The sequence below is a fragment of the Anas platyrhynchos genome, chromosome 3 (assembly GCF_047663525.1).
Source record: "Anas platyrhynchos isolate ZD024472 breed Pekin duck chromosome 3, IASCAAS_PekinDuck_T2T, whole genome shotgun sequence".
NCBI classification, from domain to species: Eukaryota; Metazoa; Chordata; class Aves; order Anseriformes; family Anatidae; genus Anas; species Anas platyrhynchos.
Genome location: NC_092589.1, coordinates 27,971,442 through 27,993,586, shown reverse-complemented (window position 1 = coordinate 27,993,586; position 22,145 = coordinate 27,971,442). Strand labels below are relative to the sequence as shown.

At 34.3% G+C, this 22,145-nt stretch overlaps 1 protein-coding gene across 13 annotated transcripts in view; it reads right to left on the bottom strand.

The window, feature by feature from the left end:
• RYR2 (ryanodine receptor 2) overlaps positions 1–22,145 on the bottom strand; it is a 406,035-nt gene that overhangs the window by 153,812 nt on the left and 230,078 nt on the right. For all 13 annotated transcript variants that reach the window (XR_011808125.1, XM_027453781.3, XM_072035589.1 and 10 more), the window contains 4 exons: positions 20,534–20,637; positions 15,768–15,851; positions 11,376–11,535; positions 697–844 (listed from right to left, as the gene is read on the bottom strand). Coding sequence is in view for 12 of the 13 variants with exons in the window: in XM_027453781.3 (XP_027309582.2) it covers positions 697–844; positions 11,376–11,535; positions 15,768–15,851; positions 20,534–20,637 (496 nt within the window). In the remaining variant the exon portion in view is untranslated. The remainder of the gene's footprint in view (positions 1–696; positions 845–11,375; positions 11,536–15,767; positions 15,852–20,533; positions 20,638–22,145) is intronic.

The following is a 22,145-nucleotide window of genomic DNA, read 5'->3' as shown; positions in this document are numbered from 1 at the left end:
ATGTCTTTGAAAATGTCATCTTTTAGTTTTATGTATTTAAATAGAGGATTGTATGCAAACTGCAGAATCTTTAACTATTTGAAGTTAAAACTGCAAGAACATAAAATTCACTTCTACTGAGCTTACATATATTTTTTCTTAGCAATTTTGCTATTCTGTTGTGAAATAACAAAGATAGTACTAATCAAAATATTTTAATTTAAAAATTATTTTGGATTGGGGCACTTCAAATATTTGTGCATATATTTAAAATGCAAGGATACATTTTATTCTCTGGTATAAGACCAAGATGATATATATGTCTTCTTGATTTTCTGTATTTTAGGGTTATGTCTTGTAGCATTCACAATCCTGATTTAAATTATTGAAATTATTTATTCACCTTAAATGTCATAAACCAGGAAAAAGTAGTGGAAAAAAAAAGTGTATGAATTACAAAAATTGTAATTACAAAAATGTGACACAAAATGAAACGTTTTAAAAATTCTTCATTCATTTGAGGCTACTGGAGGAGAAAAGGAAACCATAAGGAATGTAAAGTCAAAGGGTTATATAACAACATAATACATATAAAAGGGCCTATTAGTTTTGAATGTACTCTAACTGTTTAGGTTGTTTTACTGAACCAACAAATCAAGCAGTGAAGTGGAACAGTGTTTTAATTTCGAGAAAGAGCGAGACAACAAAATTGTTTACCATGATCTTGGTCAGGAGCTTCCAGGTTGTAACCATAGCCTAAAAGGGTACGAACTGCTTCACGAAGGCTGTCTTTGTTTGACTTCTTTGTCCGATCATCCAAAAGAGCATAAGGTACAAGGCGAGGATTTCGTCGATTTTTCACATCCTGTAAAAGTATGAAGAATCGAATTCCATTTCAGAAGCCATACTTTCTCTTAAACTGTGCTGTAGCAATAGTATAAGATTTACTACTTATACCAACTGAAATCATGGAATCATAAACACAGCAAGGATTCTAAAAAGTTGCTGTGGCCTAGAAACTAGTAACAGTGATTTACTTAAAAAAAAAAAAAAAAAGTAATACACAAATAAAGGAATCTGCATAGCTTATGCCCACATTTCTATCAAATAATTTGCTGAAATTTGATTAAAAATCAATTATTATTATTAATCAAAGCAAACAACAAGAACACAGACAAATGTGAAGAGTTTGACTGAAAAGTCAAAGGGATCGTCTTTTGTTCACTGTTTATGAAGCAGCTACCACAGGAAGCTAGTGTATAACTAAAGCACAAAGATAACATTGTAGCACAAATATATAGGTTGGTGTTTTTTGGTTATAGAACTAAACAAGATATAAACAACAACAAAAAAGTCAACAAGATATAAACAAAATGAACAAGAACAAGACACTACCAATAAAAATATCGATAAACATACTTTATAACAATTAATAAATAATAAAACAGATCATAAATCTATGCCTTACTATATAAAATACTTTAAAAGTTATTTTTTTCCAAAATAAAGGTTCTTGTAAGGATATAACTAATGTGATTATGTGCTGCAGAATTTTTGTAATAGGAAATTAATGTAACCTCACCCACTGAAATTAACACCTTGGTATGAATTGAACTTTGCATTTTAGGTTTATTAATGTAAAATTTATTAGATTTTACTCTAGTCCAAAATTTTCTTATTTGAAAGCATTGTTTAAGTGGATTTCTTACATGACTTACAAAATTTTAGTAACTAATTGAATTGTTTACTTGTCTACATTTTCTTCTTTTGTCCTGAGAGAAACCATGCAAATAACTCTCCATGTTATTCCTAATATCTCTATTATTTAATTATTTTTAAAAATTAGACATATCAAAAACTATTGCTGTTTGGATACAAATTCCAGAGATAGAGGTATTTTGTGTTTAAATTATTAAGAAGTGCAAAAATAGCGTCTATTATTTTAGAAAACAGCAAAGATTTTAGAAAAGTATCTTGCTTTTTTTTTTTTATAGCATTGCAGGTCCACTGTTAAGAATGTATGTAATTTTCACTCTATATGTTTTTGCAGTCAGAAAAGAAATGGCATATCCATTCTGACAAGTTCCTGCAGGCACTTTTAATGCAGGGCTATCTGCCTTTGGGCTCATCACAATGAGCAAACACTGAAATGCAGTTATTAACCAGTGCTTTGTGAAATCTGGTCCTACCAATCAATTTCCTTCTAAAAAAAATAAACTTTACTGGACATTACCTGTGAGCTAGAATGACTAACAAAAATATAAAGATAACACATTGCTGATGACACTAAGTACTATCAGCTCTAGTTATATTCAGTGGGATGGCCAATGTCAGGGTAAACACAGAAATCATTTGAAGGGCTCTCTTTCCATACTTTTTCAAAACACTTTTGAGCTGACATTCCCTTTTTTCTACTGAGTAGTTTTTTCAGTAGATATGGAAAAAAGCTGCTACTGAAATGGACCAAAAATGTACTGAAAATAATGTTACAAGGAATTATTACTTCTTTTATAAAAAAGTGAAAAAAATAAAATTATGTGAAAATATTCACATTAACACCAGAGATGAAACACCATGGTTTAAAATTATTTGTCTTCTAAAAGGCATAAAAAGAGAAACATTTTCTTCTGAAATGCCGCTTGTCCAAAAGGACATTATGAAACATTTTCTTTAAAAAATGAATCAGAAATAACTGGAATAACAGTTAACTTCTTATAAGAAGTGTAACTTCTCAGCCATAATATTAATTACAGTTAGGCTAATGACCTGGTAATTACATTAATGTACATTAATACATGGGCAATCAGCAGGTAATGATATATGACAATATCTAGAATATGAATTCCTTTATAAATGCCTAAGCACACAGTTACAGTATGAAAAAAAAAAAGGCATAAAAAATATAAAACAATCTCAGATTTATAGATTACTTAGGTCTAAGTTTATTTAACATTGTGACCTTATTCACTAATTCACAACTGTGGCTACTTCTTGAAGTATGAATAAGAGCAGGGATTTTTCTTTTAATAGTTTTGTTCTTTATTTCCTGTTATTTGTCTATCTAAATTTTGAATGTTATACTTATTGCTGACTTAAGAACTGTTATTGCTATACTCATCATAAGATTTGGTACTTATAATCTTCCAAACCTCTGCGGTTTAAGCATAGGAAATCAAAAGAATGTTCCTATACAGTAACTGAGTTTTGCACAGCCACAGTCAAGTCAGTTAGAGAGCTGATTAGCTAAGAGTGGTAATTTTTATTAACTATATTTTCAATTTGTACATAGACTTAATTATTTTTATTCACTACAGAAAAGTTACTGTTTTGAAATTTATTGTGGACTTTTAAGAGATGGAAAACAGCTTGATTTTCTTTATATATTTTTTTTCTCTCCAGAATTTACCAGGTTTGACAGTCTAATGCTTCATCAGAAGACTGTTTTGTATAGTGTTTGTCTGGTAAAGTACTTGTTCACTAAGTCATATGAAATAAAATAAATAAAAAACAACAGAAACCCTTAAGCTTGCTGACAAAATTCTGTTTCAAATGGTTTGAACTGAGTAACACACATGAAGTTTATATAATTGTTTGGTTTTGAATTCAGAACCTATAATATCATAGTAAAAGAAAATAAAGAAAGAAGCCTAGATATTTTATTACACAACTTTGTTTCTATTGAGTACAACACAAACACCACATATGGTCCTTTACAATTGAGTTTGGAGTAAAGTAAAAGAAAGCATTGTAGCCAGGAGAAGTCAGTATTACAATATACAATGTATACAACAGATTTAGTTGTATTACAGAAAATAGAATCAGAATGGTTTGGATTGGAAGGGACCATTAAAGACCATCTGGTCCATCCCTCACCACCCCCCTCCATTAATTACAATTATTGTATTTACAGTAATTGGATTACCACACATGTAGTTATTTGTAGAGTACATGTGAAATAGGTAGTATTAAGTCAACATAGACACCGAGCAAATATAATTCTTAATAGTAGAAAAAAGAACTACAGAAAAATATACCCAAACACACACCAACATTTATCAAGGAACTTTTTAATTGCAAATAATGAATGCTACTACAGAATAATTCACAGAGGAAATACAACGGAAACTACAGAACTGCATTAATTCATTCAGTGAATATGAGTATGTGATACGTAGATAATTCATTTAGTACAAACTGCAGCTTTCATAGACAGATGTCATGGAAGAGTAAGATAGAAACAGGAATGTCCACAACGTCTACAGCAGCAGAGAATACCAGTCAAACTGTAAGCAACTCTAACAGAATAATCTGTTAAAAGTTTGCATAACAATGTTGTATTCTTCAGAAGTAATTCAGTAAGAACAACAACAACAAAAAAAGCCTTATATAAGCCTCTGAAAAACATCTGAAATGATAAAGAACAATATAGTTTTCAGAGCTATAAAAGTGATATTGCAAACCTATGTAGTCCTGGGCTTTCCCAAAGCTCTGAGAAGTTCAGGATCACCAGACTAAAAGAAACAAAAAACACACATACACAAAAAAGCACATATAAAATAGTGCCTATCAAAGAGAAAGATAGGAAAACACTGAAAAATTAAAGCATGGATTAGGAAGAGTGCACGATTGATTATAATAATTTAATGTCATTGTAAGTTTTGTGATCTAAAGTATTAGAGCTGTACAGATACATATTCTATGATACTATGTAGTACCGAAATGACTTTGTTCTCTTAACCAAAGCTGTTAAATGACAAGCATAAAGTCAACGTATTTCACCACATATTCAAGTGAGACAGATATGCTGATGTTTTCCAAGCTTCATTCGCACCATTATAAACCCTCATTTCGCAGCTGTGAAAGGATTCTGTTTGCTGCTACGTCTGTGGGTCTTGCACTTCCACAAAGATTTTTGAGCAACTGCCACTATAAATGCTATTGGTGAATTTGCCAGCAGTGCTGTCAGAAACTCAGCTCAGTGAGCCAATGTGTGAGGCATATACACTGAGCTGGATCATTTACGTATACCATAAATTTTTCATCTGGTTATCCAGAGGCCTAGCTTTTCTGTGTTTACCATACCTTTAACCATAAATCATCAATATAAAAAATTATTTCATAAGGTAAAAATAATTCTGAATTCATATTTAGTAGAAAGCCATTTCAAGCTCCAAGAGTCACTAGAACTGGAAAGCACACTACAATCCTAACAAAGTTAAATTCTTGGCAATGTTAAAAAACATATCCTAAATTTAACCACCCATAGCAGAACTTGTGTTCCTAAGCTGGTTTTCTAGCAGTTCGGCTCTATACTCAGAAGTACGTGTATGCTTAGAAGTATGCATACAGGTTCTACCATCTTCACTGAGGATTGTACACATACAGAACGTCTGGCAGAATGTGCTCTTACTGTAAATGGAAGGAATTAATATATCAATATAAAAGATGTAAAATGGAAAAGTGATGTAACAACATTATTTTTTTTTTTTTTTTACGAGGACAAGATGCATCTTTCTATATACTTAATGACAAAATAATTGACAAGCTTTAAACTTGTCATTTTTTCCATACATCCATATTTCCTCTGTCAGAACAGTGCCTCTCTTCATTGCAGCAGAAGACAGTCTGGGAAGACCAACTCCTAATCAAATAGTGATTATTATGCTACAAAATCTTAAAATCTTCAAATTCTACAAAATCTTAACATGGAAGAATCTGGCTTTAAAAGACCTAACTGTCTTTCTCATTGAATTTTGAGCCAAACTGAAAATGGACATGATATTTGCTTCACAGCCCTAACTATCCCAGGTCAGGAACAATCTTTTTTAGGTTGCTCTTCACACAGTAGGAAGAACTCTTTAGGTTTCTAATTTTTACAACCAGTTATTAAAGCTGTTTTTTTGTTTGTTTGTTTGTTTGTTTTTTTGTTTGCTTTTCCCTCAATTGTTAGATTCTTCAGCCACAATACAACATCCTTTTGCTGTTGAAGCAAAAGTAAAACATCCTTTGACAAGCTATCTGCATAAGTAACAATACATACAACCAAAATCTAAAAGTCAGAATCTTTGGATGTGACTCCCACAATCAGTATGGGGACTTAAAATATATTCAGTAAGTGGAAGAGGACAGCTTGAAATTCTTTTCATTTGCTTTGTGATCTCTGAGCTTGTTTCTTTTCTTTCTGTAAAACAGAAAGAAAAGACAAGCTGCTCCTGTATAAATAATACCACAGACTTATGTGCAATATATGCCAATTACAACCAACATTGTAAGCTAACATGCGAGTTCTGAACATTTTCCACTCTATTGTGAAGCTTTAGTCACAAATGCATCCTTTTATACTTCAATGCTATTTTGCAATCAGCTTGTTATGGAAAAACCCCTTTCAAAAAAACAAGTTTGGTAACTCAGAGCATTTTGATAGCATATAATGTCAAAATCTATACATGTAGAATATTTTTAAAAGCCCTCTCTCATAGCAGAAATGTGACTTTAATTGACTTACACCAAGGATATATTGCTCCTTTGTCTATATCTATCAGTCTTATCTGTCTTCAATCATTTATCAGTTCCCCAGTTCAGAGAAGACGAACTAGTAGGCAACCATTTTCTCCCTTAAAGGGACACTGTCAAGTACTTTTCATACTGATTTTGTGCTTGTTTTTCCACTTACCCTTGATATTTGATATGTTCTTGTAAGTATAAATTTGTATTTTCCTACCTGTTTTGTTCCTTCTGCTCCTTTCATGGAGCGACAAGCTACTCTGTCCTACTGAAAAATACTTACTTGTTTGTGATCAGTGTCATCACAGCTGTCAACACAGTTCTGGGAACAGGATTTATTAGTTAACTTGTGCTCCCTCTGCTGGCTGGCTGGTTGGCTCTGCAGCAGCAGAACAAAAATACTGTGTATAGTCACGCACAAACAGCAGCGATAACTTGTAAAGAAAAAAATCCTGACAAGCAGTGGTGGATTTAGAGGAAGAAAAATTGTGGAACATGAAAAGCATTTTTCCCATCAGATTATAACAAGAAAAAAGAAAAGGGTTATACATGAACTACTTGACAGTATCCCTTTAATTTTTCATATTTTATAATCCCAAAACCATGAAGCATTCATAATGGAATAGAACTTCTAGATCATCTAATCCATCCTACAGCAATGGTATGATTGCTGTTTATAACATATTTCCCAGTCATTACTTCATCTACTTTCAAACCTCTGTAAATTTCTTTCCCTTAGGAAACTATTTCACAGCTCTGTATGATCTGTTTAGAGTATTACACAGCAGAGCACCATGTCACTTTATTACAGTACTGTAACATGTCACAGTAATTTGATGGAATGAAAAAATGTAGCCCATGAAACAAATCCATTGTTGGAGACAAGCAAAAGCACACAGCAGCATGGACAACAGCTAGCAGCTTGCCATATGGTAAGTGTTCCAATTGAATGAGAAGCATCTTTGCACAGCACCCAGAAAGGGGCAGCTTGCTCTTCTGCTCTCCTCTTTCAACTCTTAATTTGTTATCTGAACATTGTATGTGCTTTTGGAATTCAGTTGTCTGTCATTTCTACGGAAGAAAATAAAATTCCTTATTTTGAAAAGAGAAAAAGAATTAAGAGCAAATCAACATCAACACCCAAAGCGTGGCTTCCACAGGACAGGCTTTTGGTGGTAAGGTTTTCAAGGACATCATCCATCCACTAACGCATAAGTGAGACTAATGTAATTTGTCTGCTTAACACGGGGAGTAGAGAATACTGGTAATCTTGCCGAACTGCTTCCTGAAGTTCATGAACATTCCTGAGGTCTCAATGCTCTTTAACAACCTGAATATGTTGAAACCATAACTATGACACTGCTCACTCCACCACTGCATTACATTCTCAACAGCAGTGCCCACTCAGCAAAAATAAGTCTTCAGTTGGAATGGATCAGACTCAACAAAATATTTGATTGTTTAAAGCAGAAGTATCCAAAACTACAAATTTGCCACCCCAGTTAAGAGGCTTTCCAACCAAAGTGTATCCAGCTTCATAGCCATTTAAACTTTTTAAATTCTCTAGGCTCTTTTCTCCCACGTGCCTGGTGACAGGTCGAGGGGGAATGGGCTTAAGTTGCGCCAGGGGAGTTTTAGGTTGGATCTTAGGAAGAACTTCTTTACTGAAAGGGTTGTTAGACATTGGAACAGGCTGCCCAGGGAAGTGGTGGAGTCACCATCCCTGGAAGTCTTTAAAAGACGTTTAAGTGTAGAGCTCAGGGATACAGTTTAGCGGGAACTGTTAGTGTTAGGTCAGAGGTTGGACTTGATGATCTTGAGGTCTCTTCCAACCTAGAAATTCTGTGATTCTGTGATTCTTTGCATGCCTATAATTGTCTTTGTCTTGGCAGGGAAGAACTATTCAATATTGATCATATACCTAAGCCCAGTCGAGATTCAGAGAAGGATTTCCTCTAAGTCTCTTTCAGATGATGACCTGGTAGACAAAACCAGAACCTGATTCATGCTGTCTTCTTTAAGCATCTCAGAAAACCTAAAAAAAAAGGGCTTATAATCTTAATTCAGTATTTATTAGGTCCAAGTGATAGTGATACTCTCTCTATGTAACAATCAGTCCCTGGCCATCAAAAGGATTTAGATACCTGCACAGTTCAGTAATTACAAGCCTAAAGTGTTCAAAACTATACCTCTATCTTTCACAAATTTTCTCAACAACAGACTATAACTTGTAGTATCCAAGAGCAGATTTCATTTGCATGCTGAGCTCTGTCATCCAGTGAGCAGTGCAAGGAGTCTAGGAAAGGCCCAAGTTCCAGTCTAGCCTCCAAGACAGTAATTTAAGTCAGAGGATAAAACACAGACAGCTGACTAGTGAGTAGACAAAGTCCTCCTCTTTCTCTCTGCTCTCTTCCAGTGAGCCTCCACAATGGCACAGCATTTTTAGATTCCAGTGGTAAAGTCAGTCTTACCTATGTACAGCACTAACAACTTAAGAAAGACTTCATGATTCTTCTGAAATTTAGTTGCAGTGTTTGATTTCAGGTGTTTACATGCCTTAGTGCATTTGTCTAATGATTTTTTTTTTTTTTAAACCAAAGCTGTAGCCTGGGAGCAGCTCTGCTATCTTTCAGGGACTATAATAAAACTCATAATTATTTATTATCACATGAAGGCTCTTCAAAAGCAGAATTTTCTATATCAACACACACATCAAAACATATATACAGACTGTATAAATAACTTGTGTAAATGTAAAGGAGAAATCTTTTTTTCTCCATCACCCACTCCTGTTACATTCTTTTGTTTATTGTTACCAACCTAATAACACTCAAGAAATCTTTTAGCTGCCTTTTTCACATTGTATCACACTAATTCAGAAAACATGTAATTTAACTGAAAATTCACTCCAACAAATACAGCAAAATTATTTCTGCTTTTTCAAAGATGCACACATACACTGAGTAGGTTAAACTACACTTAAGATCTAAGAAACCTTATTTACTACATATGTGGGTTTAAATTTTCCCAATGCTACTTAGAAATGTAGCAAACAGATGCATTTGATCCCAGTAATTTCTTAACTTCATCTTAATAAATAGGATCTGTTACTAAAATAAATTTAACTTTTGTTAGGGGTTCTACCAAAGCTGTAAAAATTTTCCTTCATTCATTTCAAATTCTCTGATTGGCAAGGCCCTGAATTGAAAATGTTTGGCTTCTGGGAGGAAAAAAAAAAATACAGGAGGCGTAGTGTAAATTATTGTGTGCATTCTTTAATATATCAGAAATATTTCTTGGGAGAATCTTGAGACAGACAGACTCTCATTCTAGAGGCAAATTGTGCCTCCATAAACATAGGATTATAGCAGTGGGTTCAAAAATGAATTAATCTGCTCCCCCTAGCTGGCAACAGATAAGAAAATCATCACTTTCAAAACTTTTCCTGATTAATATTCTATCAGAAATGTTAACAGCACTTCAAAGGGCCATCTTCCCTTATTTAAGGATGCAGTATTAGGGACAAATTTAGTCCTGTTGTAGGCAGAGAGTTGCACCAAGACTGTGTCTATATAGTAGGGTATATATGTGCCTTCAGTGTCTATATAGTAGGGGATACTATACATATTCCAGTCTGCAAACGCAAGAATAGGTTCATAGTGTGCCTAGACCCAAATACAGAATGTAGATTTTTTAAACAGTTTACAAAGTACCTAAATGGTATCTTTATAAAGTAAGATACTTTAGTTGACAATGCTTAAATGCTATATGGAATATAATTAGTTGCATAAATGTATTTTTGCCAGTATGTGATGAGTTGAAGCAACTAACTTAAAATATATAAAATCATATTTCTTTTATGCAAGAGCTTTGCAAATAGAATGAGCTTCAATCCTGTACAAAAACAAAACTTGAAATGTGCTGAACTGAAATACATAACTAGAACTTTTGTCAAAAATGAAAACACTCTTTGTAGGCAGGAAATAAAATGTACCTACAAAACAGTGTTTTTAATTTTTGAAAAAAAAATAAAATAAAAAATGCCCAGCGCAAACCCATGAAAACTCATATTTTCTCCCAGAGGGTGGATTTTCCTAAAATTTCACTGTGATATGCTACCACACACTTATTAACAAAAGATAGGTTTCCCTATATAAAATTCAAAGGTAATCACAAAAAGAATAGAAAATATGACTCCTAAGGGAAAAGTGATACATAGTGGCTGTTTTGAAAAACAACAAATTATTCATTGTAATTACTCTACTGTTTGACTTTAAAAAAAGAATAAATAAAAAAAAAAAGAGTGAAAACAAAGACCATGAGTTTTGCTGCTAACAATCCACCATGCTTAATTTTTATTCCACTCCAACACATTCTGACACCTACCATATAGCTTTCGTAATCATTGAAACAAGATAACAAGTAGGACTGGAACTTGGAGACTGGCTTAACTATTCTCAGTTGCTTAATGCCTTTGCCAGAAATATGTTAGTAAAGTACTTGCTAGAAGTTTACATTCTGTTTTTGCTGTATCAACAAAAACATCCAATTTCCAGGATTGCCAACATTCAAATGATACCCCTACTGAAAGTCAGTGATTACATTTCCTAAAATACTAAAACATATTAGCTTCCTGCATGCAATTTTCTCATGCTGAGATACAGATAGCATAAAAGAATGTACGACCAACTTTTTTCCCCCGCTTATAAAAGAAGACTCGTATTGCTAGACGATCTAGCAAAAGGATTGCTCTAATTACATATTTTTGCTTTCTTGACTGACAGACATTCATTTGATGCTTATTCCTGCTTTTGTGTACCAATTATTCTCATTTAACTGTGAAATATCTCAATAAATAAGCGCTTTCTTAAGTGACTGAAGTTAGCACTTACCTGCTGGATACCATAGGTCCAGCCTTGCCTGATACGGTCCCTTGCCCACACATTGTGAGCATTCTCTGCTAGTTTATCCACCATAGCTTCTTGAGAGGGGGTCAGTTTGATAAAACTCAGATCCATGGGAGCAGGCTTATACCCACTTAACAACTGGTAGCTGCCAAAGAAACACAGAACTTGTAGTTACTTGTCAGTAAGAAAAATAAATAATAACAGGATCTGCAAAGGAAAGAAGTGACAAGTATGTAATAGTCTATAAAAATAATCTGTCTTTTAGTATAAAGAATAATAACATACTGACATTTGATTTTTTTTCAAACTAATTGCATCTTGATCAGGTTAAGTAGCTGTAGTAATGAAAGCTATACCAAATGAGCTGAACTAAAATGTTTCCAAAGTATTTTAGTACTTTCACATATTTAAAGTAGTAGATTAAGATGTGATCTATCTAAATACTTCTATGAATGCTGTTATAATTAACTCTGAGCACTTCACAATAATTATTAGAGTTTAAGTACTTCCTACTGATGAAAGAAAATATTTTCTTCCTTTTACATATAGGGATGTGAGACTGAACAGGTTAAATGAATTACTCAAGATCACACATGAAATCTGTTTATTGTAATTTTTTCTTTATAATACCTCATCCCTTAGTTAACCTTTAAATCTTAGAAGCAAATGCTTAAAACTTAAGCATGACTTCTGAAAAGTTCTCTCGTTATTTTTAGCACTCCTAAGAATGAAGTGTATTTTGCATTTATGAAGTTTCTCCCACAGAATTAATTATAGTCATCTCCAACATTGCTTATGACCAAGCTTTCTTCAATAAAGACTGTAACACATATGGTAATTGGTGCAGTATATCAGGACTACAACACTAAGGTGCACCATTGGGATCCACTCACACAAAACAACTCTAGCCCCAGTGTCTTCATAAGATAGAACATAGGAGTCTTGCCTAGCATTTCTCTGTAAGAGGGAAGGTGATTTGATAGTTTTTCAATCTTTTGGAGTAGTATGCCAAGCATGTTAAAATAATAGTAACAGTACTATAATAATATTGGCAACAACAACGGAAAGTTCTTGGTCTGGTTAGCAGCTGAACTGTGCCCTCAATCAAATTAAAAATAAAAATGATAACACAGATCTGGTTGCAAATCTTTGATTCTTTGCAAGCAAGTTATTATGATTGCACAGTACAAAACAACTGAATAATCATTCCAGTCCAGCACTTAAAGGTATGTAGAAGCATAGTGTCTGCTGCTTTATGCGCATCTGGTGCATTGCCTTTTCAATCCAAAAGGGCTAATAAGGGGGAAGCCATAAACAAGAACATACAGAGACATAAACCTGCTAAGAGAGTCAATGATGACAACACGCCTGGCCAATCTCACTAACTGGCAAGGAGACGAGTATGAGAGACTATTTTCAGTCAGAGTATCTTGCTAAGGGCATTGCCAAACTGGGAATATAAGGAAAGAAGGAGACAAACACAGAAACAGGAAACCTGACAACATCCAGAAGCAAACCTGGTCAGTACTGCTAACTGATGGACTATCAAGGCACTGCAGGCAAAATGGGGCTTTGCAACTCATCAGGATGTAACTTTAATGGTCCAGGATGTTGCACAGAGTCCGTGGGACATGTACCAACTGCTCAGGAAATGTACACGGGAAGATAAAGCAGGAAGAACAATGCAGGGGGTAGACAGAAAGTGGGAGCAATGTGTGTTGGTGATGAGGTGCTGGCCAAGGGCTGCAGAGCTCCTCTGTGAGGCAAGGCCATGGCTGCCCAGTGCCAAACCCAGCTGGCTCCAATGGCCCCACCGCAGGTCACAACTGGGCCCAGCTACCACAGATGGGAGCCTAGGGAAAAGTGTAAGTAAGAGCAGGTGAAACACTGAATGGCAGTGCATTCTTCCTTGTCACAATCCCCTGCATAACTGTTCTCCTGTGCTTAAAAAGGTAAGATAGCCATAGATATTTCTATGTAAGAGCAAGGTAAAAGGACCGGGTGTCTCAAAAGATGTTCATGTTTTTGTCTCAGAGGATGTGTATACTTTATTTCAGGATGTAAACGGCTGTTCATGAAAGATAAGTATCAATGGATCCTTAAAAACAAAATATTCTGTGTGTACAAATTCATGTTCAAAAACTGTCAAGCTGCAGAGAGATGTTACCATTTGCAACAAGTAGCTACAGCCACAGCTCCTGTCTGGTCATCTGGTTGTCTCCACAAATCAGTAAAATGACCAGTCCTATCTTATCAGTATCTCTGGTGGTCTTACATTATAAATAGATTTAAAGAAGTAGGTAAAACAACCTGGAATAATTTTCAAGCTGAAAATTTAGCTGCTTTAATAGCACATTATCACTACCATACTGATCTGAAATGGATTTATAACAAGCTTTATGGCATCTTTGCTTGTACTATCACCTAAAGTTTAACAGAGAGTAGTAGAGGTATGTTTTTTTAATGTTTTGAGTACATATTCTGCTCTCTTGATTAAAGATTTCCAGCAGTCTATGTGAGTTGTTTTACAGGAAAAAAAGTTAACTTTTTTCTTTTAATTTTGACTTTTTTTTTTTTTATATACTATAGAAATACTAAGTATTCAGAATTTCAGAGAGATATTTGCAAAGTAAAGGTTATTTAAGTTTGGATTGTTCAATAACCTAATGTAAATTTATACCTGGAAAAAACTTTGTAAGAAAAAGAGAATTTACATCAGCAAAAACTGTATTTGCAGTGCACTTTAAACTATTGTTCAAACTGGTCCAAAAAAGTACCTTTGTGAAGTTATGCTGTATTAGAAACCGCAAATTTCTGGCACAAACTTACGTTAAAAATTTGCTTTTCCCTAATCTGCAACCCATGGGGCTGTGATGCCAAAATTCTGTTAGAGTGACACAAATACATATTTGTTTTCTTAGCATTTTACAATATTATTTGTTATTACAGGATGGCAGAAAAGAAAAAGCAGTTAAGAAAGACAAGAATATGCACACGAGAGATGCAGAACTGCTTAGAAAGTAGAGCAAATGAGCTAATTGCATTCAAGTGGTATCTATTGCTGTTATTTCTCACAACAGGATAAAGCTTCTGTGTCAGGCAGATATAAGAACCATTAATACATTATCATGGGAAAGCTGACCAAGTGTTGGGATATGCATCTGTATCACCCACAGGCACAAACACAGGAAGTAAGATCTCTTCTCCCATCAAAACCTTAGATTCTTACACACTACCTCCTGTAACTCTTATGGGTAAAGCTACTTTAGCTGCAGAAGAACAATCCTTCTTCTCTTCTTCTTTCCAGGATTGTATTCCACACAAATCTCTCCAGGATTGTATCCCACGCAAAAAAAAAAAAAAAAAAAAAAAAAAAAAAAAAAAAAAAAAAAAAAGCCTTACAAATACACACACATCTTGAAATTGCTTTTTTTTTTTTTTTTTTGTATCCATTGTATATAAGGTATCAAAATTCTGACTTTGTATATATGGTTGGACCTCAGATACCCAAAGTTAAGAGTTTCATTAAGAGTTTCATTAAGAGTTTCAAAGTTACGTGTTTCAGCAACATTAAGATAACTCAGCACTGGTGGTACTAGCACAATAAGTGCAATAAGCTCCTAATAATAAGCAAGGAACTTGAATTTCTAATTTAAATTTTGGAATAACAGAAAAATCAGAAGTTCTCTTCTGTGACCTTTACTGTTCTACACTTATTCACTTTTTAATCTCTTTTATCCTAAGCTAGACAAGCTTACAAATCATGACCTCAAGCATATTGGGACATAGTGTTGTCATATGCTTATCACCAACTGTAGTTCCATTGCTTTCAGCTATGTTAATGTTCGCAAATTTTTCATTCCCAAGGAAGAAGCCATGGCACATTGGCTGGACAATGAGAGCTTGTTTCAAAGCTGCAGAAGTGGAGGCTACTATACCAGTCCTAGCAATCCTCTTGCCAATCTTGATCACGTGGGAAGAAACAAGGCAGCTATACCACTTCTGTAGAGGTTGTCACTATATGGCCATTCTACGACTTTCAAAAGGGTTGAAAGTAGCATATCAAAAATGTATGGATGAGTTTGTCATAAAAATCCCATGAAAAGTCGTTACAGTAGACTAAAAAAAAACTTTGTAATGATGAATTGAAAGCCAGAAATTTCAATATATCACACAAAAACTTTGTCTACACATCAGATCACAAATATCTAAATGTAAAAGTGTAGATGAAGGTATGTGTAAATTTCTTAAAATTCATAGGCATGAATGTATAGTATAAGTAACAGTAAAACCAGCAATATAATATCAAATTATTATAACAACTGTTTGCTTAACTCATCCTACCTAACAAAAAGATGCATTTGAATTTCAACTTACTTCTTTGGAAGTTTCATTTTTTTCACTTTTTCTTCAGCATGTTCATCAGCAATTCCAACATGGCAGCCTAATGCCAGCAGGGTTCTGGAACACAGGAATCAGAGATAAAATTACTGCCAGTATTTCTATATTGAGTTGTTCCTAGGTATATAAACAGCAACACACAACAAACAACTGAGACCTATGGGAATTACAACAGTGTAGAACAGAGAGATCAACACCACTTTTTTTTGGTATATGTAATAAGCTTTATGGTGACATTAAGAAAATGCCACAAGATGTTCCTAAACAGTTTAGTAAAAATACGAGTGGACTACTTCAAAATGGAACTATCATATCATTTATTTCTTCTGTGTGGGGCATCAGCTGAAAGATTACCTGCGGTTGAAATATATTTTTCTGCTTCATATGTCTATTTCTATGGCTTATATACCAATTCATACTGCTGTATATCAAAACCTTTTTTCTGCTATGTCATGGTTCTTCTGTTGTGGTTTTGGATAGGATGAAGTTAATATTCTTTGTGAAGTGTTGTGTGATGCTGTGTTTTGGATTTTTGATGAAAATGGTGTTGATAGCACACCAATGTTTTTGTTTGTTGCAGAGCAGCACTTACACAGAAACAAGGACTTTTCTGCTTCTCCTGCTGACTTGCCAGAAGGGGGCCTGAGGGTGGGGGGTCAGCCAGAGCAGCTGACACAAACTGACCAAAGGGGTAATAAAGGCTTGGCAATAAAGGCTTCAGGAGAGGGCAAGGAGGTGGGGGATGGTTGGAGAGATGGCATTTGTCTTTCCAAGAAACCATTAGGCATGATGAGTCCTGCTTTTCTGGAAGTGCCTTAACACCTGCCTGCCAATGGGAAGTAGCAAATGAATTCCTAGCTTTGCTTGCGCATGCAGCTTTTGCTTTATCTGGTAAACTGTTTTTATCTCAACCCATGAATTCTCACAGTTTTACCTTTCCAATTCTCTCCCCATTCCAGCTAGGGAGAGTGAGTGAGTGACTGCATGGTACTTAGCTGCCTGCCAGGGCTAATCCACAGCACTCCTAAACTGAAGAAAGGAGAAAAGGCAGGAAACATCACCTGTTATCTTTAAAATGTGCCTTCTTTAGGCTGTTACTCAGATTTTAATTGGATTTGGATTTTGTTAGGCTACACTGCTAAAGAGAGGGCTGACAACAGAATACACTATAAGCATTAGACCAAAACAGCCATCACAATGCTCAGAATGGATGCTACGCATCGATCCACTTTCAGACTAGAAACAGGGTGCTGTGGACCACAGGGCTTCTACCACAGAGCCGCTGACCCAGGTAAGATAGTCTAGCCTGACCCTGTAGGATAAGGCTTATTTCAGAAAACAGTTACTATATGACCTCAAAACAGGGTTGACAATATTAATTAGCTTTCTCATAATTTCAAACTCCCTCCTTTCCATACATACATGTTATCCAGCAGTGTATTTCTTAAATCTCATTCATCTTGAGGATTTATATCAAGATCCATCTTGATCTGTAACTCATCAATTATTTGTTCCTGCTCTTAATTTCAGTACTGGGTTATCAAGTCTTAGCTTCTTTAACCTAGGTGCACTACTAAAATATTAACAGTAAAATGAAAATAAATACTGGGTAAAAGTTAATAGGACAATTTTGTGTCAGATCAGAAGTTTCTCAAAAGCTGAGAGCAATACCCATTTTTTGACTGGTTACACAAGAGAAATCACATGTGCAAAGCTTGGACTCCAGTCCCAGTTTTAACAATGTTGAAGGAAGATACAATACAAGGTTTTGATTTGTTCTTGTCTCTATATAAAAACAGTATTTTCTGGTCTTGTTCTAACTATATTTATTGCTCTTGAACTGACTGGGAAAAAAATGAGCATAAATACTGTGCTAGGCATATATCTCTCGGCAGAAGAATCATATGTTTCAAGGAGATTTTTGAAGTGGATTTTTAGTGCTAGCTATGTGAAGTAAGCCCTATTGTTATGGTCTGTGAATCCCAACTTAAAATTACATAGTTAAATCAAACACCAGGAAATCAACATGTGGTGCAAAACACGTAATTTGTTAAAAATGTTCCATGCAGATATATTTCAATTGGCATAAACCATACCTGATTCCCATACAGTTATCACCAGCGTAAGCAATAGAACCTATCTAACAGGGGAAAGCAGTACAGCGGAGCTAAGCCCCACTAACCCTAATTTTCTTTTAATGCAAGACATGAAATTGAACCCTACTTTATCTCCAGCTGGACAGAGCAAATTCAAGTCAGAGAGTCACAGCAGGATTAAAAAGCATCTGGGCCCCATGAGTTAGATTTTAATCACACCTCTGGTTAACTGTTGAGGCTGAATCATCAATACTGTTGCAACATGAAATACCCCCGCAGCACTTCAGAGCTAAACAAGAAAACCAGAAGTGCTTAAAGGAGTCTTTTTAATGCAGCCCTTGGCATAATTTTGATACATGTAGTTATGACACACACAACTGAGTAAATAGGTAGATATGGGCAATTCAGCCATAAAATAGGAAGCATCAAAACAGAATAAAATATCAAGCTACACAATAAATATAATAATGTGAAGAAACAATATGAGCAAGCATATTTCAGATGAACGACATTTTCAGAGGTAACTCATTCCTGAATCTTGACATATTCACGTTTCATATATCATTTTTATACTTCATAAAAATATTCAATCATACTGAAAAATATACAGAGATCTCAAGATATTGAAATATTGCGTCAGATAACGTGACTTGGAACTTTCTTGGTTTTTGCCTCTCATCTAATATAGCTGACAGCAAAATTTGCAACAAACCAACAATAAAAAACAATTACAGTAAAGAGTTAATTCTTGATGCCTTGCAACACCTTCAAGAATGAAGTACAGTTTGGACCAAATTTTAACAACTATAGCATGTAGCTGATTAGAGGAAGTTTTAAAAGAACATTCTCTTTCTCTCCTCTCCACTGCCTGTTGTTGAAGTTGACTGCTAGTAAATATGAAATACCAAGTAAAGAACCACTAGCTTACAATTTGAGTCATAACAACATGCATTACATCGAGTCATCACAATCATGCATTATTTAGAATGGGTTAGTGGACTAACTTTTTCAACTTTGTGGGCTTGCAGAAACAAAATGACCATGATGCTCATTTCTTAGTCCTTGAACAGTAGATATCTACATGCCAAATACAACACAATACTGCAAAATTAGAACTGCATACTTCAGAAAAACAGGGACTAATACAACAACATGAAGACTAAACTCAGTAAACCATATGAATTTTGAGATTCACAGAAAACTTTATGTTTTGGATACTATCCATTTAATAAAAAGGCTCTTTCGATATTAAGTTAAAAAAAAAAATTACTAAAATAGAAGAAATCCCTAATTTATATGTTTATACAGCCATATTGGTTTATACAGTCAGGGCTGGATTAGAAAACCGCTAGTCCTGAACCAGTAATGATGTAAGGAATACTAAAATTTGTTTAATATTTAGTGAAACATTATGAGTGTACATTTATAAAATAATACTGAGGGTATTATTTTAATGATAAGCCTGAGTCATATTATATAGCAAAAGATATTATATATCCAGCAAAAGATGCATCTGTAGGAAAAGTTGATGATAGGTTCAAAATTGGAAAAGAAGAAGCTATTCTGGATTCTTAGCACATTATTGTGTTGAAAGGAGCCTAAAAATTTCCTTGTAATTCTAGTACCTTGCTGAAGACAAATTTGAATTTACTTTCTTGCCTCCAAAGGAGTTCAAGTTCTCTCTGAATGAAATTTATCTCTGACTTATCACATGCATAAAGTTATCTTTATTAATGCTATGTACAAGTGAACGCAACAATATTTTACCATGAAATAAAATTTCAATAGATTGCAAATAGGATTCACTGAAGAATCATATATGTATTAGTCTTTAGAACTATTTTTACATGCTGGTAATACAATGGAAAACATATGTGAGAAACTACTTTGGCTAATAGATTTCCAATGCATTCATGGAAAAGTAAGAATTCGCATCTGCTTGACTGACAAAGCTGAGCTGAAAAATTGCCTCTTTGTAAGTCAGATAACTAGATTAATGAACATGCCCATTAACATCCCACTGAAATTTTCTAGCATTCCAACTGGAGAGCTGCCATGAAATTCACACATCTAACAGCCCATCCACAATGCATACTACTGCTTTATGGCAACATGCACAGATACAGAAATAACTTATTGTTAGTCATGTCCAGGAATATCTATCAATTGTCCAAGTATGCTTCATCAACAGAGAAAATTAAAACTAATTAAACTAAATGGAAGTAAACCAAACAAGAAATAAAAGAGTTTTTTCAAAGCTTGGATCTATTTCTCCTTACTCCAAGCTAGACAAAATCTGCTGGAGTTTTCATTTCATAATCAGCACTACCACAATAACATAACAATTTATGAAATGAAAAAGAAAGGCTTATCACTATGTATTTGTACTAACATGAGCTAACTCATGTTACTTACACTCTTTTGTTACTTACACAGGCTAAAACTTCCATAGACATTGAAAGAGAATTTATCAAAGCCATTTTCAGTGCCAACCACATCATTCATTGATGGATCTGACTCTCATTTTCATGTTACTCCCATCACCCAGCATGAAACACCACATGTCAAATTATAATTCTGGAAACTGCAACTCCTTAGGTTTGAGGAAATGCTTACTATAAGCTTTAGAAGTTTGAAGCAACTTACTTCAATGTTTCAAGTGACATTTGCAGGTTATAATTTCTCTCTTGCTCTGGCAATTTTGAAAATTCCACTAAGCATGGGTGCTGCCTTTTGTTGTCATCTCTAACCTGAAAAGACAGTAAAGAAATAAATTTAGCATGTCTTAAAAACTAGCTGAAATTTAAAAACAGTTCAAAACACAAAGTACTTCAGGATGATCTTATCAGCATTATGCAAACTGAAAAGCACTTCAAAAACGAAAAAGTCTGTATTTTCAGACTATTTCTCATAGTATAAGCATTCTGTTCAGGTAAGGCAAGATTTTTATTTGCAAATTGATCTCAAGTGGAATACATGTTGACTTGTACATATCATCATACAAAGGTTCACAACAAATAACCAAATTTCAAGAATAGCTCAATTCATTATGTTTTGACATATAGCCATAAAATAACAACTCATCTTCAGCACAGTGTTTGAAAAATTATGTATCCAATTTGTATAAATAAGCTAATCTGAACAGTACTGAAGTAATTAGTGAATATAACAACATACAGAATTAAGGATAAATTTTCCCTACCCTTTAAATTGAGTGAATGTTTCTTTCTTAAAGTTATGTTCAGTGTCATACAAACAGAGTTCAATCATTCAACAGTTGAAAATAACTGGAATATTAATTTAATTTTACTGTAGCAACAGACATCATGAAATCCATAATTTACAGAACCCTACCTTTTATAAACATAAAACTTCAATCCATAACATTTTTAACCAGCACTTCATATACATAGTTTTAGTCTAATACTTGTCATAATTAGGAAGGGCAAGATGAGATGCCAAGATAGCTAAGCATTCTACTGCTCTCAGATTTCTATCTTCAACATATTAGAACATATTGCTCAGTCAATAAAATCTAAAAAGATTGTCTTGCAAGAAGGCTTGATTACCAAACACACACACACACACATATACATATATAATTTGCAAATATTAGCTTCAAATGAAAATGTTGATACTTGCTTACTCAAGACTACACACTTGTACGAAAACACTTTTTCAAAAGAGTTGGAATGCAGGAAAAAAATTTCAAGGGCTGTAATTTTTTTCAATGCCACTTGATTTTAGAGCTTCAGTTTACTTATTTTCAAAATGCATAAACTTGAAATAAAATCCAAGGTACATTCAAGACAATGAACTAAATATAAGGCAGCCACTAATTTGTAAGGAAGTTTTTGTTGTTGTTTAAACAAAGCTTTTATAACAAGGTTCAAGGTTCAATTTATCTGTGGAGATAAATAAATCCAAGCATATCTTTTTCCTGACAGCTAGGATGTGCAGAATTATTATTCACTTGACAAACAACAACTGTGCTACTGAAGATGTTATCACCTCTGCAGCTTTCAGGGGAGACAGACAGCCAACAAGATACTGAGAGTTAATCTGTTTCACTTTACCAGGTGCAGGCTGGGGAACACCTCAGCAATTCCACACACAGGGTGATAGGTAGTGAGGAACAACTTGGCATAGGAGAGGACATCACAACCCTATATACATGCTCCTGTGACCTGACTCTCTGATAGCTCTCAAAAAAAATAATAAAAAACAACAACAACAACAACAATAAAAAACAGCTCAA